Below are 25,433 nucleotides of genomic sequence, written 5' to 3' on the forward strand. Positions count from 1 at the left end.
AGTTGTTTTAATTATTTAGACTAAGTTGAATGTATTTATTACTAGTACAGAGATACTCGACCGATTGCCTGCAGTGGCCTGATGGGACAATTTATTTAGCTCAAAGTCAGTTACTGAGACTAAGAGGCTGACTGGATAAGTCACCTTGATGACAGCAAACTGCTCTCAGACTTCCATTTCCCAAGTGCTCTTTAGTTCATCTGCACATGTGTAAAAAACAACTCAGCGTATTTTCCTTTGAAAAAACAATTTGGCTGCTCAGTAAGAAAAGGCTAATTGCTGCTAAACCTGGTGTATCAAGAAATTACCTCCTCATTTCTTCAGTGTTAGCCAAAATCCAGGACAAGAGTTCAGCCACAACAAAACCACTCCAGATGAAGAAATGACAATGGTGACTGAAAGCAGCAGCAATTTATGGGCACATAAAATACAAAACACATGCCCATTTCTTAGCAGGCAGCTCACCTCATCTGGAGCACTGCATTACTTCAGCTCCTTAGGTCTAGTAAAGGAGACATCTCCTTGTATGGACCTAAAATTTCAACTGTATTCCAATAACTGCAACGATCAGGTTATCCAGCCAATTCTGCTGAAAGATCTGATAGGCTGACATTCCCTAACTGGCATGCAATAATCATTACAAAGAAAGTAACTACTTAGCAGATCACTTAATAAAACAGAGGCAATGTTGATGAAAGACAACACAAGTAACCAAAGTGGCAAATTAATTCATCATTTTCATTTTAATTGCATGGATATTATAAGTAACTCAGAGAAAGATGTATGATTTTTCTGACACTATTTCTCCTTAAGATTGTATCTTAGTGATTTTATTTTCATGGTACTGTAAAATAACATATTAAAGAGCATAGAAGTTTTGCTTGCTGGGTTTTTTTACTTAGAATCATAGAATCGCATCGTGGTGAAACATTCTGAACCATTTCATCATCTTATCTGAGTAAAAAAACCTTAAATACTGCAGAAAATAACTTTTCAAAGAACATTTTTGCCTTCAGAACCTATTTTTCAGAGGGATATCATTTGTTCAGTTCTACACCACTATTTCCCACTGCTCTTATGTTTTATCCTCCAAAAGATTTTAACATTTTCTTCACAGAGAGAGTGATTTCCCATTGGAATGGGCTGCCCAAGGAGGTGGTGGAGGCACCATCCCTGGAGGTGTACAGGAAAAGACTGAATGGGGCACTTGGTGCTATGGTCTAGTTGACTGGATAGGGCTGGGTGCTAGGTTGGACTGGATGATCTTGGAGGTCTCTTCCAACCTGGTTGATTCTATGATTCTAAGAGGCATGACCTGTCAACTAGAACTGCCCTGCAGCTGTGTCTCTTAACAGAGTGACCCTCGTCTTACCTTGGCCATTCTTTTCACTTCTCAGACTATTCAGTTCTGCTCAAACCCTGACACATCAGGAAGAGCTCAGCTGAGGTATGATCATTCTACCCTTCAAGCTGCTAACCAGGGCTGAAAAACCTGATTGTAACACTAACAAAACTTACCTGTCGAATGATACTTTTTACACAACGGATGGGAAGGCCTTGATAATTAGACTTGATGATCCATTTTAGGAGATGGTGTCCAAGCACTTCAAAGACCATACAAACATCTGGGATTTAATTAAGGATAATCTCCAAATGAACTCATTGATGAGATCAAAACAGATGTTTGCACACTGGCTAAAGCAATCACCACCCTAAAATGAGCAGACCATGGTATAGGTTTAGTGCAATATTTCAATTGTATGTAGAACACACAAGAACAGTACCCAAATATAGAACAAATTAAAATGTTTTAATTATGCAAATCTTGCCAGTTATTTCTACCTGGTAACAACAGCATTAAGGTGAACAATGGAAGAGGGGAACTGGAAAAAAAGTACTTAATTCATTTTTGCCTTCTTTGCAATAGTTATAAGTACTGACTTGCCCTATTATCTCTAGCTTCTACAAAGTTTTACATGGTATCAACAGAAGGTTTTAACAATAGAAGTCTGCAGCAACAGTCTTATAAAAAATGAACTACTCTAAATATCCCTTTGATTAGGCTGAATTATAAATCACTTGACAACAAAGAGTACAGTAGTAAGAGAATGGATCTGCCACCTACAATTTTAACTGTGGAGAATAAGAGCAATCAAAGAACTCAAAGAAAACGCAGAATTCAGAAGCAATAAGTAAAAAACACTACTGAGTTCTGCACTTGGGTCACCATCCCGTGCAATGCTACTAGGCTTGGGGAAGTGTGGCTGGAAAGCTGCCCAGCAAAAAACGACCTGAGGGCACTGGCTGACAGCAACGTGTTCCAGCGGCCAGGAAGGCCAACAGCACCCAGGCCTCTATAGGGGTAGTGCAGCCAGAAGAAGCAGGGACGCAACTGTGGCCCTGTACTTGGCACTGGTGAGGCTGCATCTCAAATACTTTGCTCAGTTTTGGGCCCCTCACTCCCAAGGAAAACACTGAGTTGCTGTAGTGTGTCCAGCAAAGGGCAATCAAGATGGTGAAGGATCTGTAAAATAAGTGTTACTAGGAAAGGCTGAGGGAACTGGGGTTGTTCAGTCTGGAGAAGAGGGGGCTGAGGGGAGATCTTACTGCTCTCTACAACTACTTAAAAGGCAGCTGGACTGAGGTGGGAGTCAGTCTCTCGTCCCTAGTAACAAGTGACAAAACAAGAGAAAATGGTCTCAAGTTGTTCCAGGAAAGTTTAGATTGGCTATTAAGAAAAAAATATTTATTTAAAGAGTGGTCAGGCATTAGAAAAGGCTGCCCAGGGAGGTGGTGAAGTTACCATCCCTGGAGGCATTCAAAAAACCTGTAAGCATGGCACTTCAGGGCACAGTTTAATGGCCATGGTGCTGTTAGGTAGAGGGTTGGACTCAATGATCTTAGAGGTCTTTTCCAACTGAAACAATTCCATGATTCTATGCAGGCCACCAACAGAGGTCAGCAGGAGATATGGGAAGAGTATTAGGTAAAAATACCATGTAGAAACTTCCAGTGATTTGTGGTTTGAGGGTTTCCTGATTTAGAGATTCTACACTTAACAAATCAAAGTAGGTTACTGCTCTACTGAGAAAATATTCAGATATTCAAAGTAATTTTATCATCTATAGCATTCCAGCAAGAAATTATATGATTTGACTATACTGAGTTAACCTTTAGGCATGGGCTGGGAATGACTTTAATGTCAAAATTTTAACTAAGTGATTCTATAACCTTGCAAAGAAGAACAAACTCAAGATAATTAATTAATTGACAAATGCTGAAAGAAAATCTCAATGATGAAATTGCATTGTACCTCAGAGGCCATCCACAAAGAACTACATGGCTAGGGAAGAAATGTTACCTGTTCTCTAAGTTATACTACCTAGACCTTGCCACTGACCTTAGAGTCACTTAACTTGTGCCAAAATGAGACTTACCCTGTCTATCAGTCTAGCATCTACATCCCTCTTAAGTACTTACCTCTATGCAAAAAGGTAAATGGCATCTTAAACTCTACATCCACTATAAGAGTGTTAGATCAAACTTAAGAGATCTGAAGATCAGTCAAATTAAAAAGGTCTCAAGCCTAGCTAAAGCACATTGTGAAGAGCTGTAACATAGCAGCATCTGAGGGAGCTGGAGTTGTTCAGTCTGGAGAAGCGGAGGCTGAGGAGAGATGTCATCATTCTCTACAACTACCTGAAGGGAGGTTGGAGCAAAGATGGGGCAGCCTCTGCTTCTTGGTGACAAGCAACAGGACCAGAGGAAATGGTTCCAAGCTGTCCTAGGGAAACTTCTGACTGGATGCTAGGAAAAAATTCTTCACAGAGAGGGTTCTCAAACACTGGAATGGTCTGCCCAAGGCAGTGATGGAGTGACCATCCCTGAAAGTGTTTAAGCAGTGTGGACCTGGCACTTAGGGACATAGTTTAGTGTCAACCCTTCAGTGCTGGGTTGAGGGTGGGAGTGGATGATCTTTGGAGGTCTCATTTTCCAACTGAATGTTTTCTGTGATTCTGATTGCTGCTACCTGTTTTGTCTCACTTTATGTTCCTTAAGTCCTATAACAGAGGAGACAATGAATAGTCATTTCCCAACCGTATCAATATGCCTACTCAGAGTATTACAAAAGTCTGCTCCATTCAAAAGAGAAAATGGCCTTGGCTACTTTATCACACAAATGTCCAGTGAACTGAAGTCACTAATAAAGCAAACAGCAGGAAAAAGGATGAAGTTCTCAGGGCTTATTATCTTAGCCCGTGGAATGAAAGTGCAACACTACAGCAACACAGATCTCAGAGGTAAGACACTGCAACATTCAGAAATGAAATTTAGAACACCCATGCAGAGCACTTCAGACCACTGCTGCTGACCTTCCATTGCACATTCCTGACATTCCTCGCACTTACAGAAGTGCTATGCAGTGCCAGAAACCAGGAAAGAAAAAAAGGTATAGGGAACTAAATAACTGAGAGGTGAGAGCATTGAGAAGGAAGAAGCAAAGAGGAATGGCAGAGGCAGACAAAGACAGGGAGGGCCACACCAAAATAACTGATGTCTAACTGAAAAAAAAAAAAAAGCATGCAGCATTCTTCTGGGAGATCTTGGACAAACTCATGCTCAGTGCTGGGGGGACAACTGGAATGAGGAGAAGACACACAAGTGGCTCAAGTGTTTGGAGTAGGTATGCAAAATTAACTTTGTGTGATATACCAACCTGACCTGAAACAGCCTAACTGTAAAGCAGATGGCCCACAACAAAGACTTTGCCAAAAGGTGTGAATGGAGATTTAGGAAACAGCCTTGTAAGCCCCAGAATCTTCCCACAACACTAACATCCTGATAAAGTCCTCCAGCAAAAACTAAACCAAAAGCCCACCCAGCAGACGTGCCTCTTATGAAACACACTTAAAAGCAGTTTGGAGAATGTCTGAAAAGGAGAAAAATAAGCAGAGCAACAAAAATAAGAACAAATGTTCATCATCTGACAGGCTTATGTACGTAAAATTGCTCTTACCTGACTAAAGACCTGTAAGTATCTATCTACAAATACACATTATAGGGGCATTTAGAAATCTGATGAGGGTTAAACATCAGCTAAATGAAATAATGCTCTAGTACCAACACAGAAGAACATTTCTGGATTGGCAGCATTTAGGCTCTATGGCATTTAATTAATGTTATATATTATCTGGAGAGAAATTTCTTACAATTATTATATCACCACATATATTCTTATTGTGCTACTATAATTATAAACATATTACAGGATGCTTCCCTATTTTTCCTTCTGTCTGTCTAAACAGTTGTTTGGCTGAAGGTTGGACTGGATGATCTTGGAGGTCTCTTCCAACTGGATGTTTTCTCTGATTCTGTGACTCATGAAACTGACTCTCTCCCTTTACCAGTCTAGAAGGAAATATTCTTCTTGTAAGTTTCAGTTAATAAAAACCTTTTCAGTAGAGCTCCAGTTTTTAATATGCTCCCTCTACTCCAAGAAGACCATGACAGGATTCGTTGCTGGGCCAGCGTCAATGGCATGAGCTTCAATAAGGCCAAATGCCGGGTCCTCCACCTGGGCCACAACCACCTCAAGTAATGCTAAAGGCTTGAGGCAGTGTGGCTGGAAAGCTGCTGTTGGGGGTTTTAATAGACAAAAAACTCAATATGAGCCAGCAGTGTGCCCAGGTGGCCAAGAAAGCAAACAGCATCCCAGCTTGGATTAAAAATACTGTGGCCAGCAGGAGTAGGGAGGTGATTGTGTCCTTAGACTTAGCTCTGGTGAGGCCACACCTCGAGTGTTGTGTTCAGTTTTGGGCACCTCATTAGAAGAGGGATGTGGAGGTGCTGGAGCCAGTGCAGAGGAGAGCAAGGAAGCTGAAGAAGGGCCTGGAGAATAAATCTGATGAAGAGCGACTGAAGGTGCGGGGGATGGTTAGTGCGAAACAGAAGAGGCTGAGGGCAGACCTCATGGCTGTCTACAGCTAGTCGAAGTGATCTTGTGGAGAGGTTGGTGCTGGTCTCTTCTCACAGGTAAACAGTGATAGAACAAGAGGGAATGGCCTCAAGCTGTGACTGGGTGGGTTTAGGCTGGACATTAGGAAATGTTTTTCCATGGCAGGAGTGGTCAGGCATTGGAATGGGCTGCCCAGGGAGGAGGTTGAGTCAGTAATCCTGGAATGTGTATACAAGCCATTTGGATGTGGTGCTTGAAGACACAGTTTAAGGGTGAACTTTGCAGAGTAGGCATAATGGTTGGACTTGATGATCCTGGGGGGGGTCTATTCCAACCAGAATGATTCTGTGATTCTGTTCTGCATCATGTTTAGAAACACTAGGTGACTTTCACTCTGACCACAGCCTTACATACTGGACTGCTCTGCACATTTACATGTATTTCTGTGCTACATATTTAAGGTAAGAAGGCTAACAACAGCAACAAAAAAAGGCCAGAATTAAATGCTACCTTATCTCAGTAGATAATTTTTAATGAAGATGGCCTGGTTTCAAAAGGATACGAATGCCATTCATTCCAGAAATTTTGAAGTCATCAATTAGCTGTACAACCATATCCTTGTTGGGATCATTAGGGTCACTTTCACGAACCTAAACCAAGAACGTAAACATTTGACAGTTTAGGAAATCATTCACTTTAAAATACTAAGTTAGCTTGGTACATGAAGTCAGACAATGGTTTGGAGCTTTCAGCATGGTGATAACACATAAGCCAACTATTTGGGGAAAAAAAAAAAGGAGAAGGTCAAAATAAATTTAAAATCAATCTTCTACTATTTTATTTTAAGTCATTATTGCTATTATAATTGAGCACTGTATTGCTTGAGTGGTACTTACACATTTGAGCAACTTTATTTCATCCAAGGCTGTCTCCGTATAATGCTGAGCGCTTTTTACAACTTTCATTGCAACAAACCTTTTTCCCCTTGAAAAGAAGAAGATTTACATCACATGCTCTGAGTTAAAACAGCCTAACTTGGAAGGATGGAAAATTTTACACAGAACATTTCATCACCTAATGAATTTTGAGAGTGAACACACGAATTACACTTAAACTCAACTTTAAATTCTATTGATTCTATTGAATCTTTTGTCTCAGTACTACTGTCATTAGAAGAGGAATTTGGGTACACATTTTATCATTCAATAAAGATAGTTATAGTTTTTCATTGAAGATAAATACATAAGCTTAATCTCACATGCTGAAGAAAACATGCAAATGCAGTAAGTAAAAGTTGATTTCCAGAAGAAAGTAGACTTATACTTGTTTTGAGAGCTTTTATAAACTACACCCTTAACCAAGAGCAAAATAAGACTGCAGCCATCCTCCAGCATAAAGATAACAGACATCTATGTAACTTCACCATGCATGTGAAACAGTATGTGACTGCAAGCAAAATAATGTAGTAAGAGAAGAATTAAGTGGAAACAAATAGTTTTCTTACTGCATATCCCAGCATAGCCAGACTGTAGAGAAGTGTCCCCATCCTAGCTTTCTGATAACGTGATACCGGCCATTGAAAAGATCACCGATTTTCACTGGGTGATAGCCTCCTTTATGGGGAAAAAAAAGGGAGGAAAAAAACATGTTCAGAAAATAAACAATAATTGCAAAGTTTTCAAATAATTCTTCTGGCATACATTTTCCTCTTCAAAATATAAAGCCTATAAATAGGAAATCAAAGGAAATTTTTTACCGTAACGTTTCAAATTCTGCCTTAGATGGGCCCAGAGGGGGGAAAAATAATCATGTCCTGCAACTACTGTAGAGTTTATTCACCCCTCTCTCTTATGGCTTTTGTTAGTGGTAACACCATCTGTTCTTGATTTCCCCAGGCTTATACCATTCTACTTCACAGAGAGTGCAGGAAAGATTTATATTATTTATCATATTTGAAGCTTCTCCAGTCAACCTATTTTGCATGATTGCAGAATCACAAGAGAGATTGTTTAAATTCCCATTCACTTTCTACTGAAGGCAGCAATAAAATACTTCCTGAGAAGATGTTAAGAACAATGCAGACATTACTGATGCTCTTCTGGTTGGTTCCTGCCCATAGCAGCAAAGCATTTTTCTCATGTCTGAGATTTTTACAGCAAGGAAGGAGAGAGAGCAGGCAACCACAAGCTTTATCTGAACTGCTAACTTAAACCACTACACAGGGGTCCCATTAGACAGAAAGGCCTGCATCAGGAAGAGTGTGGCCAGTAGGACGAGGGAGGTTATTCTTCCCCTGTACGCAACACTGGTCAGGCCACACCTTGAGTACTCTGTCCAATTCTGGGCTCCTCAATTCAAGAGAGATGTTGAGGTGCTGGAACATGTCCAGAGAAGGGCGACAATGCTGGTGAAAGGCCTGGAACACAAACCCTATGAGGAGAGGCTGAGGGAGCTGGGGGTGTGCAGCCTGCAGAAGAGAAGCCTCAGGGCAGAGCTCATTGCTGTCTACAACTACCTGAAGGGAGGTTGTAGTCAGGTGGGGGTTGGTCTCTTCTGCCAAGCAACCAGCAACAGAACAAGGGGGGACAGTCTCAAGTTGTGCCAAGGGAAGTATAGGCTGGATGTTAGGGGGAAGTTCTTCACAGAGAGAGTGATTGGCATTGGAATGGGCTGCCCAGGGAGGTGGTGGAGTCGCCGTCCCTGGAGGTGTTCAAGAAAAGACTGGATGAGGCACTTAGTGCCATGGTCTAGGTGACTGGAGAGGACTGGGTGCTAGATTGGACTGGATGATCCTGGTGGTCTCTTCCAACCTGGTTGATTCTAAGGTTCAGTATCCAGAAGTAACTTTTTTTTTTCCACTAAACAAACTAATTCCTTATTGTAACATCTTAATAGCATGCCACTCAATGAACAATTTAAATACAGGGAAACATGTTTCCAAAAAAATAGTTTAGGTAAAGAACTGCCTTATAAAGTCTGTCTGACTGCAGATAGCCTGTGGCATGCCTTAAAGGGTCAAAAATAAGCCAAGGCTTGAAGAAGTCTTCCCATCACTCATAGGAGAGAGAACACTCTACAGAGGAAATCAAAGACATCAAATTAACAAATTGGAGGTTGGTTAAGTTAGTTTAGAAAAGTCTTTGTATTGCAAGAATACCAGTAGTATACATGTAAGTCACATTATTTTGGTCCCTATGACTCTCTCACAACTAATTATAGCAATACACCAGCATATGCCACACATACCAATTGCAGCAACATATTCTCCAAGGAGATGTACTTCACAAGCCACTTTCTCCTCTCCTAAGGCACAATCTGACACAAAGCCTTCTAAAAATCATGGTAACAAGAAAGCACCTATGCAAAATTAACAACTTGAGAAAAAATTATGGACTTTGGGAAAAACAACACTGGTATTTGACAATCCTCAATGTGTAAGTGGAGCTGCTGCTAACACACCAAAAAAAAACCCTTCTGTGCTATTCACTGCAGCACACAGGAAAAAAAACCTCTCTCACAGCCAGACAGCTACATGCACTCAAGAAAGAGGGTCAGAAAAATGAGACCATTATTCCTAAAAGTCCCCTGAATGCATTGGTTAATTGTGACTAGCTAGTTCTGTGTTTGTAAAGGGAATTACTCCCTTTGTGAGCTGGATGAATGGGAGACATCTCCAAGGGGCAAAGATGATGATCAGAGAAGCAAAGAATTTCAATTACATCCATGAACACCAGCACCCTTTCAAAATTTATGTAGTTGGACTTTAGATATTGCCATTCCTTCAGCAAATAAAGATTTACAAACATTTAATCTAAGTTCAGTGACACCAACAGAAGTCACTCCACAGATTTAAACATGCCCTGGAGAGAGCTGCCAGGGAACAGAGGTTAGTCTGCATTACATCAATAGCTGGTAGTTATCTCTTTTATACGAAGTGCTAATTCAAACTAATCCAGCCTCCTAATTGAAAATACCATTATGACTAGTTACCAGCCAGCATATAATGCAGTGGAGGTGTGAGCTCAGCACATAGCAAAACACCCTTAAGAATAAAATTAGAAACAAAACCACCCTAGCAATGGGAATTTACCAGCAAACAGCTGAAATGTTGAATATATTTTTCTTTAAAAAAGAATTAAATACTCCCTCATCAAAACTGTCTTCCTGTGAGATTTCAGACTGTAGCTGAGCATACATCTGCCTCACTCAAGAATCCTAGGAGATTGTCATTTTGGAGACAAAGTTAGGATGAGACTTCCAGAATAAATTATGCTTTCCAAATATTTATCTTCCATTCTGTAAACACAGGTAAGGTTACCTAAATCAAACAAGCATCTTCAAAACTGATATAGCAACCTCTCCAACAAAGGGAAATAAGGTGTCTAACAGCCATCTCTGGAATTCTTTACCAAGTAATTTATTAATTCCCCACACTCCATATAAAATAAACAGGAAGCCTGTAGAGCCCCAAAGCATCCAATACAGCCATTTGACTCAGATTCTTATGTTGATCCTTCCAGCAGACTTCAAGGAGTTGTGTTGGTCAGCTTATGTAAAATCGTGATCAGAAAACAAGAGAAACCGTCTATTGGAGCAGCAAAACCACTGACCTCACTGAAATAAATCATGATTATTTAAACTAGATGTTAGGAAGAAGTTCTTTACAGTGAGGGTGGTGAAACACGGGAACAGGTTGCCCAGGGAGGTTGTGGAAGCTTCCTCCCTAGAGGTATTCCAAGGCCAGGTTGGATGAGGCCTTGGGTGACCTGTTCTAGTGGGGGCAGGGGGTTAGAACTGGATGATCTTTGAGGTCCCTTACAACCATTCTATGATAGCAATATCCAAAGGAACCAAACTTGAACCATCTCCACTGTATTTCTATCAATTCAGAGCCTCAGTTCAGAACCTTGAAGTATACAGCAGTTCTTTCTCATTTTTTAGGCAATACTCAAGTATTCTTAGTTTAGCACATAGCTGACTTTAAAAGCATATGATCTGCTGTAGTCACAGAGACTCTTGTTAAGCAGGTAAACTTCAGACTAGTTTCTGTTTGGTTTGTGTTTTAGCATCTGGAAGATGGTGAGATTTTGGCAAGAGATACTGGAACACAGACAACAGTGGATTGTTTTAAATGAAACGCAGTCCTGACCTCAGGGGGAATTAAGTGGGGATCCTGGAACACTTATCTCAGAGAAATACAGATGTTTACAAGTAAACTGATGTTTAAACAGCAAATATCCAAAGAGCTGTCTTAAGGAATGAATGTGCAAATGTTTTTCTTTTCCTTGATGCGAAACTCAACATTCAGTTTGAGTTTACTGTTTGCTTTTAACTATGGCTATTTGGAAGCCACTTAAATCTCTGAAATATCACATGTTAATAAAACTTCTTACACCACAACAAAATACTTCCAATTGTTAAGTCTGAAAATACAAACTGACTTATTCCAGGCTGGGAAAGGGGGTTCTTGAAATAGCACATCTCCAGGTTTACACAGGAACTTCTGATTAAGAAGACATCATCATACGCGACACAACAAGCGTCTCAATATGAGGAATACAGAACGTGAGATACAATCAATGTGCCTACAGTGCTTTTTGCATGTTCAGCAACAATCTGGAGTGATGTAATTTTGATGTTTCTTAAATCAGTATGTTTGAAATCTAATACCATAGTTAACAGACCTGCTATTTATGATTTGTTATGTAAGTATAGAACACATGGGAACACACTTGTAGCTTTAACGGTGACACTGAAGCAAACTTAGGGCACTGTTAGCACTGTAGTCACGTGTCTTTATGCACTTAACAATATAAAACTACAAAAATCAAGCAAATAAAGAGCTAAAATGAAGATATGGAGAGCTTCAGGCAAGTCTGAGGGCTCTTTGTGAAAGGCAGCGTGAAAAAGATGTAAGATCTTGGGCTGGGTGATGGAAGAGAAGGGAAAAAACAACAGATTCAAAAATAAATGTACTTGACATCGTTAAAGGCACAGAAGTATTTTATAACCTTTCAAAGCACAGGAGGGGTTGTTTGGCTTGGCTTGGGTGTTAACTAACATCACTCAAGAAAAGTTTCTTCTCTAGTCTTCTATCTAGGACATCAGGAAGAGAAAAGGGATGCAATACTTGTGTATTTATTGCAAAAATACATAAAATGTATTTATTAATAAATGGAACATTGGCTAAGTGAAAAAGAACTGAAGACAACTGTGCACCTGGAGCCAAAATGAGCAGCAGTTCATAAGTAAGTTCTGTAATTCAGTCAGGTCTCTAAAAATCTCCCAAGAATCAGAGTTAAGACTTGCAGGATGTTTACCCTCAGAGATGCTGCTAAATTGCACACACCTTTACAGTAATCTGCAGGATCCTCTTGCTCCTCATCGTCAGACCCTAAAATCTCCTCCTCCGGCTCTGGTGGAGTGGCCTCTGGCAGGGGTGGCGGTGGGGGCGGGGGTGGAGGTGGAGGTGCAGAGGGAGCTTTCTGTTGAGGCTCTGGCCTGAAAATGAAAGAAAGAGCACACTCAGTAAATTTAGACTTTGCAGCCCCTCAGAGGGGAGGGAAAAAAGCCTTGGAAAATACCCATGGCATGTGTCTAACATGTTCTCACTGTCATCTTTCACATCACCTGTAGAACTCTAGAGAGGCACTGACTAGATCAAAAGCAGGTGCCAAATGAATTTGGACATACTGGCTGGAACAGCTTGCAAAAATACATAAAGTACATAATCAGACATGGATGAGCTTTCAGAATTCCTGAGGAGCAGATGAGCTACTAGATCTATCTTCTTGAGCACAATTCAGAAGAAATATTTTTTTGAGAACACCAACTTATTCAAAACCTCCTGCCTGATAGCTGAAGGAGGAAAATCTCATTAATGCACAGCATGAAAACACTCTTCCTGCAACACCGACCCCAACCAGACGAATTAATGCACTTCCTCTCTCTGTAGCTGCTGCCAAGACTATGGAAAGCTGTATAAAAAATACTGACAACAGCTATCAGAAAGAGAGAAAAAATCATTTTCCTAGGTAGCCTATGATACACTTGCAGGACACACACAGTATGCTTTAATATGCACAGAGTGGGAAACAACCAACCAACCAATCAACCAAAACCCACAGCACCATCATCACCTAAGAGAATTTGATTTTTTTTTTCAATCCTGGCTTGCACCTCCAGTTTGGAAGATTAAAAATGTTTTAGACCCTATTCTGGAAAAGCCTGTACTCAGAATTCCTACACATTCACAAGCTACTCACATTTTGAAATCCACATAAATGAAATCCAGGGAAGGAGCACATCTGTTTGTGAAATAATACCTTTCCAAAGAGGCTGATGCTGTTATTTTTTGTATCCATACTTCCCACAAGTAAAAACTAGGTACCTGTCAAATAAATACACTTACAAAATACATTTGCAAAGTAACTTCAAGCCCTAGTGCCACCAAAAACTGCTGCAATTTGCATCCCTATCTACTCCAAATTGAAGCTGTCTGAAAACCACATTAGAAACAGAAATCTGTAATTTGCTAACTTCTCAGCTCCTAAAATTTAGACTCAAATACTTCCTTCATCATGACTAAAAACTCTATTTATGTTGATCCTACTTCTCTTCATAATTCCCCCTTCCACTTTTTATTTTTACACACTGCAATTGTTCAAGACAGAGCATTTGGAGTTGAAGAGTACACAGTCAGAAATAAATTCCACTGGCAACGTGCGCCGCCTGCACAGCAGCTGCTCTTACGCCTTTACTTTAAAGGACATTGCTGGAAGTTGTGTGCATACCAAACTTATCTGCCTGCTACCCCTTTCCCATAATAACATTTGGCTATTCGTTCAGTAAATGGATAGATTTAAGAAGGAATATGTGGAATTAATTTATTAATGGCTTAAGTTATTGTGAGCATCTACCCAAACAACAGGGTTAGGTAATTTTTAACCACATAAAATTTAGGACAGAAAGAGGAGAGATGAGAGATCCATTTGGAGGATAAATAATCATAGAATAGAACCACAGAATCATAAAGGTTAGAAATGGCCCTCATAATCAAGCCCAACTGTAACCCAACTACCATGACAACTAAACTATATTCTGAATAGCCAGATTTACATGCTTATTCAACACCCCCAGGGACAGCAACTCCACCACCACCCCGAGCACCATTCCAATGCCTCAACACTCACTTTCAGTAAAGATTTTTTTTCCTAATATCCAATCTAAATTTCTGCTGTCATAACTCAAGTCCATTTCCTATCACTAGTTACTTGGGCAAAGGGACCAACATCAGCCTCACTATAACCTCCTTAGAGAGTAGTAAGATCTATGCCCTTAGCCTTCTCTTCTTCACGCTGAACAACCCCAGTTCTCTCAGCTGCTCCTTGTATGCCCTGCCCTCCAACCCCCTCACCAGCCTTGCTGCTCTTCTCTAGACACCCTCCAGGGCCCCAATGTCTTTCTTACACCATGGTGCCCAGAACTGAACACGATACTCAAACTGCAGCCTCAGCAGTGCCAAGTGCAGAGACACAATCACTTTCCTACTCCTGCTGGATGCACTGTTCTTAACAAAGGCCAGAAGGCTACCTGAGCACATAATAAATGTTTGCAAATGCTCCTATTTACATAAACTATGCTCTTTTTTGCCCCTGATGTTTCCTCCTTTGTTGCCAACATGTCTCTATGTGGTACACTGTGTGAAAAGTAGACAGAGCAAATGGAAGGGACAGGACTCTCTGACCAGTTAATCTTACTGCAATGCTACAGTAACGGCCTTCCATTGGTTTCATGGTGACAGCAAGCTGATGGCCCCTGTGCCCAGTCTGATGTCATCAGAAAGCTTTAATCAACAAATCACTGTAAAAGGATCTAATTTACAAGCCTTGAAACATCATCTGCTCGAGCACAGGACATCTTGGACAAGCAACTATGAACATTCACAAATTATTAATGCTATTGATGAGCCAGAAAATTAAAGCATGACAACAAAGCCTACAGTTCATCAACAGATCTGAAAGTGGTGTCCCAGGCTCTTCCATCAGTGCTTTGACTCCTTACTTTGCATAATACCAGTATTTGTCTCTCACCACAGGTTTCCATGTTATTATTTTGGTCAGATAAGGAGGTAAAAATATAACAAAACCTAGGGTAGGTCACAGCAATAAGTTCAAAAATCCATTGAGGTGATGCTGATTTTGTCTTTTAGCAGATAACATCTACTTAGTCTATTTCTTCCCAAGACAAAGTCAAGATTTTAAAGACAACTGGAAGAATTTCTGGAATTGAGATTTACATATTTTGTTGCTTGTTTTGAAACAGACATCAAAGAATGCCAAAAAATTCCCTCCAACAGAGGGAAGGGCTGTACAATCCAAGATTTCAAAAAAGTCAGCATTTGAATTTATTCCTAGGAAACAGATTAAGAGAACAGCTGCTTCCTAGTCTCTGTCAAGCTACTATATTTTAGATCTTTGGTTTTAAAAGGCTGGGCTTTTTGCTGTCTCCAGTCCTCACTGTACTTGGTAAATCATGAGCATTTTCTTACTGTCCTCTGCACACATCAGGAAGAAGGGAAAGGTATTACTTATTTCCTTCTGGAGTGATTTATGATTTATCTGTTAACAACAGAACACTGATTTAAACTAAGCAAGATCTTTGGTTTTTCTTTCTAGCTTTGCTTGCATCTTTTGAAGCAGTAAAACATTAGGACATGAAAAAGAGTGAAATAAATGCTGAGTGCTAACTCTGTATTATTGGCTTCTTTTGCAATGTTTTCCTTCAGTTTAGGATTCTCAGCAAGAGATTCTTAGGGTTTGTCCACTTATACATTTCTATAGTATATGTGAAAAATCAAGTCATTAACACTTGACTTGGCTGCTTAAATTCTGCTGCCAAGTTGGATAACTCATCCTGGCATCACCGGTGCTTGCCTTTCTGCCAACATGTAATTTAATTGTGTTAGGTAGGCCAGCAGCTGACGAAAGAACTCCAGTTTTGCCATTTCTTAGTAGCCCTTTTATTGAAGTGGAAAGACAAGCTACAGTGAACATTTCAACAAGAATACAGTGTGCATCCTGTATTAGAGACTTTATATTTTTCTACAACTGCCTGAAAGGAGGCTGTAGTGAGGTAAGGGTCAGCCTCTTGTCCTGAGTAAAAAAGCAAAAGGACAAAGAGCTGTGATAGGGGAGATTTAGGTTGGATATTAGCAAAAAACACCTTCAAAGAAAGGTTTGTAAGGCACTGGAACAGGCTGCCCAGGGAAATAGTGGGGTCAGCATCCCTGGAGGTATTTAAAAGATGTGCAGATATGGAGATTTGGAAACTGGTTTAGTGCTGGTTTAACATTTGGACTTCATAATCTTAAAGGTCTCTTCCTACCAAAATTGTTCTGTAACTATTCTATGCACAGTATCTCCCTTTGTGATACACCCCACTTTATTTACCTTAGATCTCATTTCTCCAGCATAGAGTTTCTTGAAATGGAAAGGCTGTGGCTAGTAGGTTTAGAGAGGTCCTCCTTCCCCTCTCCTCTTCTCTTCTCTAGTGAGGCAGCATCCAGAGTATTCTCTCCAGTTCTGGGCCCCGAGTTCAAGACAGACGCAGAACTGCTTGAGAAAGTCCAGCACAGAGCCACAAAGATGAGAGAGATTGACGGAGCTGGGGCTCTGGTGCTTGGAGAGGAGGAGCCTGAGGGGTGAGCTCATGAATGTCTATAAAGGTGAGCGCCAAGAGGCTGGAGCCAGGCTCTGCTCAGTGATGCCCAATGACAGAACAAGGGGCAGTGGGTGGAAGTTGACATATAGGAAGTTTCATGTAAAGAAAAGGAGGAGTTTTTTCACTGTGAGGGTGACAGAACACTGTAACGGGCTGCCCAGGGGGTCTGTGGAGCTTGCCTTTCTGGAGATAGTCAAAACCTGCCTGGATGTGTTCCTGTGTAATCTGCTCTAGATGATACTGCTTTGGTTCAAGATTATCGAGACCATCGAGCCCAACCTATCACCTAACCCTCCTGATTAACTAAACCATGGCACTAAGTGCCTCATCCAGTCTCCTTTTAAATACCTCCAGGCATGGTGACTCCACCACTTCCCCGGGAAGTCCATTCCAATGGGCAATCACCCTTGCAAAGTCTTTCAATCACCATCAAAGCATAAAAGATGAGACAATTTCCAGACTCAACAGTATTCTGTCAGTAGGCATGAAGAGAACTCAGTAAATTAAAATCTTATCATTGTATGGAAGGAAGCACTGTAAGAAATCAACTAGTAGGGATGCTACCTTTTAATTACTCACTTTTAAATGGACAAAAAAAAATAATAATATAGCAACATCCAATCAAAATGCAATGAAATCCAATTTTTTAACCTGCTTGCAGGGAATACTTAGTAAAAATCAAAAGAAAAACTGAATCATTTCTCCTTTGCAGTGAAGCTGAGGCAAAATACACAGCAGAAGTCTTACAGAAAAATCAATCACCCACTTTAAGAAATGTAAAATTACTGACAACTTCATTTTACTGTTATCTGCCATTGACACGTTGCCTGTTCCATGTTCCAGCTGGGGAACAGCCAACAGCGAAAGCAATCTCCATAACATTAAAAGCTGAAAATGTCAGGAAAATTACACCCTGAGAAATTCAGGAAGAACTGTTCAGGAGGTTTTGCCGTTGATGCTGTGGGGTGTTTTGCTGCTGTGTTGTGGAAAAGGTTAAAAAAAAGCCAGCAAGGGTGAATAAAAACATGAAATGCCTTGCACATGGGGAGGCATCTCAACACAGCAAAACTCTACAGCCAGGAAAACAGACAGTAGAGACCTATAAAATCTTGAGACACAGAGAAAGCAAATAGGAAATGACTGTTCACTGCCTCTCCCTACACAAATCGAGCCAAGTTGACAGAAAAAGAAAAACTAAAGAAAAAAATAAATTACTCATGCCATATAACATTTAAACTGAAGCCACTTCTTCTCCCCAGATATCATAGATAAGAGAAGGTAGCTAAGTTCAAACAGAACTCAGAAAAAAGCACTCTCAGAAGAAAAAAAAATCAACTGGACAGCTAATGCAAAACTGCCTTTTACTCACAAAACCATTCAGCTTGAGATCACTGGATGTGGGAGAGTATTCAGCCTACTGAGGCCCAAGCCTGTGCTCTTTCCCAGGCAATTCTTACTGGCCAGAGGGAACGCAGATGGATTTTGGGTCTGACCTTATGTAGTCGCTTCATCTTCAGACATTCCTCCATTTTCCTCAACAAATGAATTGCTTCCATTACCAAAAACCACAACAGACTTCAGGTTTCTTTATCCAAAATTCTCACAGACAAAAAACCCCTGTTTTTATTGTTGTTATTATTGAGCAATGGATAATAATGCACTGCAGGGAAGATTGCTGTACAAAAAGGTTGTTTGAAGAAATCTTCCTGTTCTTCACAAGGAGCAGGCATAGAACAGGAGTGCTGCTCTGTGAACACTGCACTGCAGGCACAGTGAACTACTGAATTCATTAACTTAAGGATGACTTTCAGGTAAATAAAGCTTTACTTTGAAAGTAGCTAGGATCTGCACCTGATTCCCCTTCTTTAAGAAAGCACAGAGGAGACAGATTGAGTCAAACAACAACAAAAAAAACCAGGGAGGAGACAGAAATTGGTGAGGTGAAGCTAAGAACTACCTCTGAGGGGAAAACAAAACTCTCCTCAAGATTCTCAGATTAACAGAATCACAGAAAACATCTGGTTGGAAGAGACCTCCAAGATCATCCAAGTCCAACCTTCGACCCAGCACTGAAGGGTCAACACTAAACCATGTCCCTAAGTGCCAGGCCCACACACTGCTTAAAACACCTCCAGGGATGGTGAATCCAGTGCGGCCCGAGCAGACCATTCCAATGTCTGATAACCCTCTCTGTGAAGAAGCATTTCCCAACATCCAGCCTGAACTGCCCCGAGGCAGCTTGGAACCATTTCCTCTGGTCCTGTTGCTTGTCACAGGGGAGCAGAGGCTGCCCCCTCCTCGCTCCCACGTCCCTTCAGGGGGCTGTAGAGAGCAAAGGCCTCCCCTCAGCCTCCTCGTCTCTAGGCTGAACACCCGCAGCTCCCTCAGCCCCTCCTCGTAGGCCATGTGCTCCAGGCCCTTCTCCAGCCTCGTTGCCCTTACACTGAAACTGTTTTGCAATCGAAAACACAACTAAAAGGAAGTGAAATAACCAAGTCACACAGTTAATAAACCAAACTTCTGAGTAAGCTGTATTCCAACAGCGTTACAACCCCCCCAACATGTCCACCCAATCTCTTCGGGGAATGCCGTAAGCAGTCACTGAGTGGGTGTGGGTCCAGCTGGAAACGTCTCAGTTATGATTCTCTCCAAGCCTAGAAGGCAAAATCCCTCAGGTGCTCTAAGGGGTTAAAGTCTGAAATCCCTGTATACAACTTTCTTCCAGCTGTTAATTCCTACTTGGCTTCTCTTTGTTGTTTGTTCAAATGGTGTCTGCTTTACCAGTTGAACTCTTGCCTATTCATTCCCAAATGCAGATTTAGCTTAATTAGACAGGTGCCTTCTAACAGTGAGCCCTTTGAACCAGAGACAGCCTTAAATGAAGGCTTTCTAAATAGATCCACACAGACAACAAGCAACAAAGACAGCAGACAGATCTAAACAAAGCCCAAGTTCTTGCTCAATGAGCGGTTACGTTGCATAATTCAAGACTTTGAAACTGGTTAGAATTCGGAATAATTTTAAATGTTAACAGTTATGATCAATTATTTGTAGTTTATTACAATTATTTTCAATTATGCCAAAGACCATGTTGTTGCTTTTTAGGAAAAAAGGCTCTAAGCCAACAAGGAAAAAGAGCATAAGGAGCCACATCTCTAACTCCAAGAAATTGTTTGTTTTACATGAAAAGTGCTATCTGTATTCTGACAGTAACCACAGAACATTAGAGGTTGGAAGGGACCTCCAAGATCATCCAGTCCAACCTATCACTCAGCCCTATCCACACAGGAATGCACCCAGGTGGGTTTGGGAAGTCTCCAGAGGAAGAGACTCCACAACCTCTCTGGACAGCCTGCTCCAGGGCTCTGGCACCCTCACTGTAGAGCAGTTTCTCCTCACGTTGAGCTAAAAGCGTCTACGTTCCCAGTTTGTAGCTGTTGCTCCATGTCTCACTGCTGCGCACCACCGAAAAGAGCTTGGTCCCCTTCACTTGACACCTACCCCTCAGATATTTGTACACATTGATAAGATTCCCTTTCAGTTTTTCTCCAGACTAAACAGCCTCAGGTTTCTCACTCACTCTATTGCAAAACTACACTGTAATGTGTAGAAAATCCATGCACCCAAAGAGAAACTGCTGGCACATCACAAGCATCTGGCACAGTTTCTACATCTGGTCATTATCAAACACAATTATCAGTCCTCTTGGGACTTAACATTCCTTCGAAAGATACCATCATACGATCAAACAGTAGGAGAAACTCCTCCTGGAGCAAAGCAAGCTCAGACACAGCACCTTCTGTAACCTCAAACAAACGGCTAAACAGAGAACAACTTTTTCTCTCTCACGTTGCTGATCAGCCTTTGGAGGCAATCTTGGGCTTCAACATACAAAGTCAAATGCCAAAGAACTTTGCCTTCTTCCATTCGAAACAGCAGGTAGCTGTAAATGAACACCACTTCAAGCAGGGAGTACTACAGTCCTATCATGCCACCACCCCAGCCTAGCAGCAGAGTGCTAGAGCAGAGAGATCTCTTTCATTTTCTGCTCCTCACCATAAAGCTCTTCCCTAGGAATACAAATTTCACTGGATCATCAACCAGCAGCAGCTACTTCAGAAGAAGTTAACTTCAGTATTATAAAGCCCTCTCATCTTGGCTCAAATACTGCAACAACTGGGTTCAAATACTGCAACAATTTCCCATGAGGCTTTCAGAATCTCTTTTGTGTCAGTAAGTCCAAGAATAAGGATTATCAGATGACCTGACTCATTCCAGCCTTGGCATGCTTTACCTCACCAGCAATATTCCTAACAGAAAGAAAAAATCTCATCCATGGAGGAAAGACACTCAAGGAATCCTAGCTGTCACAGTATCCCAAGTGAATGGCCACCCCTGCAGAGAAGAGGCAATTACCTCCCAGAGTGGGATTTTTCCATACCTTATGCCTTGGTACCAGAATGCTGAGACTGAAGCTTCACCTACCATGTCACTAAACTATACAGCTCAGGAAAGGAGACTCATCTGGTAAGTTCTGAATCCAGTTTACAACACCAACTGGACAGCAACTATTACTACTGGGAGGCTATCATCTCCAGTTCACCTTTCTCCCATAAGTAACTCCACCTCAAGGACAATGGTGACCACTACACAACTGTTTGCAGAACTGAAGAACTTTCCAATTCCAGGTTCCAAAAGTCAAGTGGCCAGGATAATCGGCACAGCACAGAAAAGGTCAGAAACAATCTGGTGCAGAGTTGCAATGACAGTAAATGAAAGAGACAGTTCTTCGAATTCAAGACATACTACAAGCAAAAAATGAGGACCAACATAGGTTTATTGCTGCAGAAAAGGGAAACACTAAGGCATTATGGTGTGTCAAACCTTCGTTAACCTGACTAGTGCTAAAATGAGGACACATTACGTATGTTTACAATGTACTGCTTGACCTTCCCCAAGCTCAGGCAGTGTCAAAGACAGCTAAAGTCTACTCTGGCACTGGCTCAGTTATCTGACAAGCCTTAGGGAAGTCTTTAAGAAGCTATGCAGAACATCAGCAATAATGGATGGAAATGAGCTGAAGGAAACTCGGACCACTGTGCATCAAGAGACAAAGTTGAGGGGAGGTGAAGATGTACCGAGCTCATCTCACCTTATGTACCTACACTAGCGGCAGAGCTGTTTTGCTGCTCCTGACTGAAGATGTACAACTGCGCACACAGGCGATCATTTAGAGCTTTGATCTGCTAAAGCTCTGAGAAGATGGCAGCTGAAACACATGCTGATTGTAGGACGAGATAGAGATACTCCACTATCAGTGAGATTTCTTTAAGTCATCAGCATGACAAAGCAACTGAGCCTTGGACAAGTGTAAAATGCCTTCAAGCTTAATTCTGATGGATAGTGTGGGTGCGAGAGACCGAGAAGAGGCTAACAGTCCTCTGTGAAGATTTCATCTACTCAGATTTCTACACAAGTCACAGAATAAATCAGTTCCCTTTAAACATTTGATTAACTCCTGCTAGGTAACACCACATACAGACTAACTGCATAGCGCTAGGGTCGGGAAAGATGATTCATTGAGAAGAACAGAGCCTTTCACACTTCTGAAGAATGCTGCTTCCAGCCAGGTTCAGCTCAGAAGGTTCCAACTTCTCAGAACATCCCACTTCAACAAGGTGAAGCAAGTATTTTGCAGTGTAGGAGGCACAGAAATGCGAAGACATGAGCAAATCTTCACCTTAATCCCATCGAAGATAGAAAAGAAACTACAGGCTTTAGAAATCCCTTCCCTTAATGACTCATGCTACCCAAACGTAGCATTTATAGAAAGCTCTCTGATACCTTTAAATCACACATTCCTCAAGCCTAAGCTTTTCATTAATAACAAGGAAAACAACTACTTAAGCTTCTCATCAAAGCTCTTCAAAATATAACTTCTAGTGAAGTATAAGAGAGAGGCTTTTTCATTTTAAACACAAGCTTCACCTTCTTCAGCTCACCACACATCACGGTCTATCCTGATCAGCAACCTTTACAAGCATGCAGAACAAAGTTTGTGAAACAATGTCCATGATTCTTCCAATTTCATCTGAATTCCTCTCAAATATCTGTGTACCAGCAGCAACCATTTTTTAAATAAACAATGCTGACAACTAATACACAAATAGCAAACAAAAATACACAAGGAGGAGTAATTGTGCAGAACTTCTGGACATTCTCCAGTAGATATGGGACATGAGGGGCTTGGCTTCCTCTCAGAAGGGGAAAATAAAGATAGAGGAGTCAGTGTCAGAGCTCTTCATAGAATCAACCAGGTTGGAAGAGACCTCCAAGCTCATCCAGTCCAACCTATCCACCAGCCCTATCCAGTCAACTAGACCATGGCACTAACTGCCTCATCCAGTCTTTTCTTGAACCCCACCAGGGATGGTGACTCCACCATCTCCCTGGCACCACCTTCCCATCCCTGTGATCATGAAAAAATAGAAGCAAGTATACTGAGTACCACTAGCAGAGGATGGAAAGAACAAGCAAGTGAGGAGTACTTTTTGAAAACTCAGAGAAAATAAAGAAATCCAGAGGTTAAGGCTGTCATATAAAAAGAAGAGTATTTCTCTGGAAATCCTCAAAGACTTTTGTAAAATTATTTTACAAGAAATCAGAAGGTGAAAATCAGACTGAAAGGACTAGGAGACAAAGTCAAAATCCAGTCCATTTTGTCTCTGTTTTGCCCCAGAACAAAACTTCCTTTGTCTTCAGTACAGAAGACTCCTCACTATTTCCATGCAGAAAGAGCAGTAGTAATTGTGGATACATTTTAAAGTGCTGTTTGTAATGACAAAAATAAATTCTCTACTGCAAATAGCAAACAACAGATTTCAATTTTCATTCTTCCAGTCCTACTTTTTAAATAGACTTATTAAAAAAGTAAAATGCTCTTGTGCCTTGAAACACATTTCTTAACTAAAAATGCAGCTCTGCATCTCTTCCCCTGCATAAAAATTACCAACCACAGCACAGCATCAGCCTTTCTCCCAGAGCCACCACGTTGCCATGGAAACTGGCCCTGATTTCTACTGCCAATGTAGGTTCCGTTAAGCAGGAAAAGAGCTTAAGCAATATTTATATAATATACAACAGAGAATATATATATAAAATATATAATGGTTATGATTTTATTGAAGGCCTCCAGACAGGCTAAAGTGGCTTAGAGAAATCCCAGATTGTTTCTATCAGACATTCAAAGTATATTTATATTACTAGCCTCAAAATCACAGCTTAGGAAAAATACTTACATATGTGGAACTCAGTATATTCCTTCTCTTGTTTTTGATATTCTCCTGTTTTCAGTCAAAAACCACTGGCAAGCTCCTACTTCATAAGTAAATAGAAACACATGCTCTTGAATTTTTCTGTGAAAGAAGTATTTATTTCTTTAAGAGCAAGACAACCCCTTTACATTATTCTCCAAAAGCCACCATAAAACACTATAGAGGCTCTTTTGTAACAGGTCTTGAAATGAGAGAAAGCCAACCTAATGTTCAGTATTCCTCTTGTCATAGGATGGCACATCTTTCTTCTCTTTCTCCTTGATCCCCTTAAATTTCTTGTCAAACTATTGCAGTGAATATAGTGCCACACAATTCTGATGGGGTTTGGGGGTGGTTTTTTGCTGAATCCAAGTTGTGTCTGCCCACATGGGCTGGCCTTCACAGAAAGGCTGTGGTTGGAAGGAACCTCTGGAGGTAATCTGTACACCCTTCTGGTCTACCAGGGCTACCTAGACTCAGTTACCCAGGACTGTGTCCAGATGGCTCATTCTGAGTATCCACAAGGATGGAGATTTCTCTGGGCAACTGGCCATTGCCAGCCTTTGGCCTTCAACAGATGTGAGATCAGGAGACAGACACACACAATCTTCTAAGGGACAAACAACCCAACTGGTTACTGCCCCAGAGCAGTTTCCAGTATCAAACCCATTTTTTTAGGCAGCTTACTGTAAAATGACAGAATGGAAAATACCTTTTGAATCTGTTTAAAGGGGTAGTTAATGCTCTGAAGACTCTAAATAACCCTTATTTCTGATGGACTTTCTGAGAACACCTTTTCAAAGGTAAAATGTATTGAACTATTGAGCTGGGTTCTTTTTTTGTATGAAAGAATTTCTGACTAGAAATATTAGAGTGAGAGACACAGGCTGAGTATCATTTCTCATTTTGACAGCTAAAATGCTGGTATGAATATACTGAACCAGGCCTGATGCAGTATTTTGACCAAGGACCACAAACATTTTTAAAAAGCAAGCAAACAAAAAACCCCACTTCACTAAACAAATATATATATATTTTCTGGGAAACCAAAACCAACACAAACTATTTTTCATTACAGGTTTTTTCTTGGTTTTAACATCCTAGGTCTATGACTAGCTTATATAACTACAACTCCCCAGAATTGCCTAATTGTTTTCTAATGAGAATGTGATTAAGGTATGAGTTATTACATCTTTGAATGGAAGTAGATTAATCAGTAGCTCCAAAAGGAAAGGACATTTCCTTTAAAAATAACATTTTACACCAAAATAATTACACATATCATTAAGTAAATAAGATTTCAGAATTGTAAAGAGACCTGAAATTAAAAATAGTTACCAAAGTCATACACAGACTCTTGCTATGCTTTAGTTAACCTCAGACAGGTCATGAGACAAACACTTTGCAAAATAATGCAGAAAAATCTTCTTTAAGTTAACTTT

General features: G+C 40.8%; 1 protein-coding gene across 8 annotated transcripts in view; it reads right to left on the bottom strand.

Annotated features, from left to right (window-relative positions):
- The window catches only part of SRPK2 (SRSF protein kinase 2), a 130,219-nt gene that overhangs the window by 27,818 nt on the left and 76,968 nt on the right, over window positions 1-25,433 (bottom strand). For all 8 annotated transcript variants that reach the window (XM_064165958.1, XM_064165961.1, XM_064165959.1 and 5 more), the window contains 5 exons: window positions 12,306-12,457; window positions 7,461-7,569; window positions 6,853-6,940; window positions 6,519-6,606; window positions 1,519-1,625 (listed from right to left, as the gene is read on the bottom strand). In XM_064165958.1, the coding sequence (XP_064022028.1) occupies window positions 1,519-1,625; window positions 6,519-6,606; window positions 6,853-6,940; window positions 7,461-7,569; window positions 12,306-12,457 (544 nt within the window). The remainder of the gene's footprint in view (window positions 1-1,518; window positions 1,626-6,518; window positions 6,607-6,852; window positions 6,941-7,460; window positions 7,570-12,305; window positions 12,458-25,433) is intronic.

The sequence above is a fragment of the Pogoniulus pusillus genome, chromosome 27 (genome assembly GCF_015220805.1).
Source record: "Pogoniulus pusillus isolate bPogPus1 chromosome 27, bPogPus1.pri, whole genome shotgun sequence".
In the NCBI taxonomy this organism is placed as follows: domain Eukaryota; kingdom Metazoa; phylum Chordata; class Aves; order Piciformes; family Lybiidae; genus Pogoniulus; species Pogoniulus pusillus.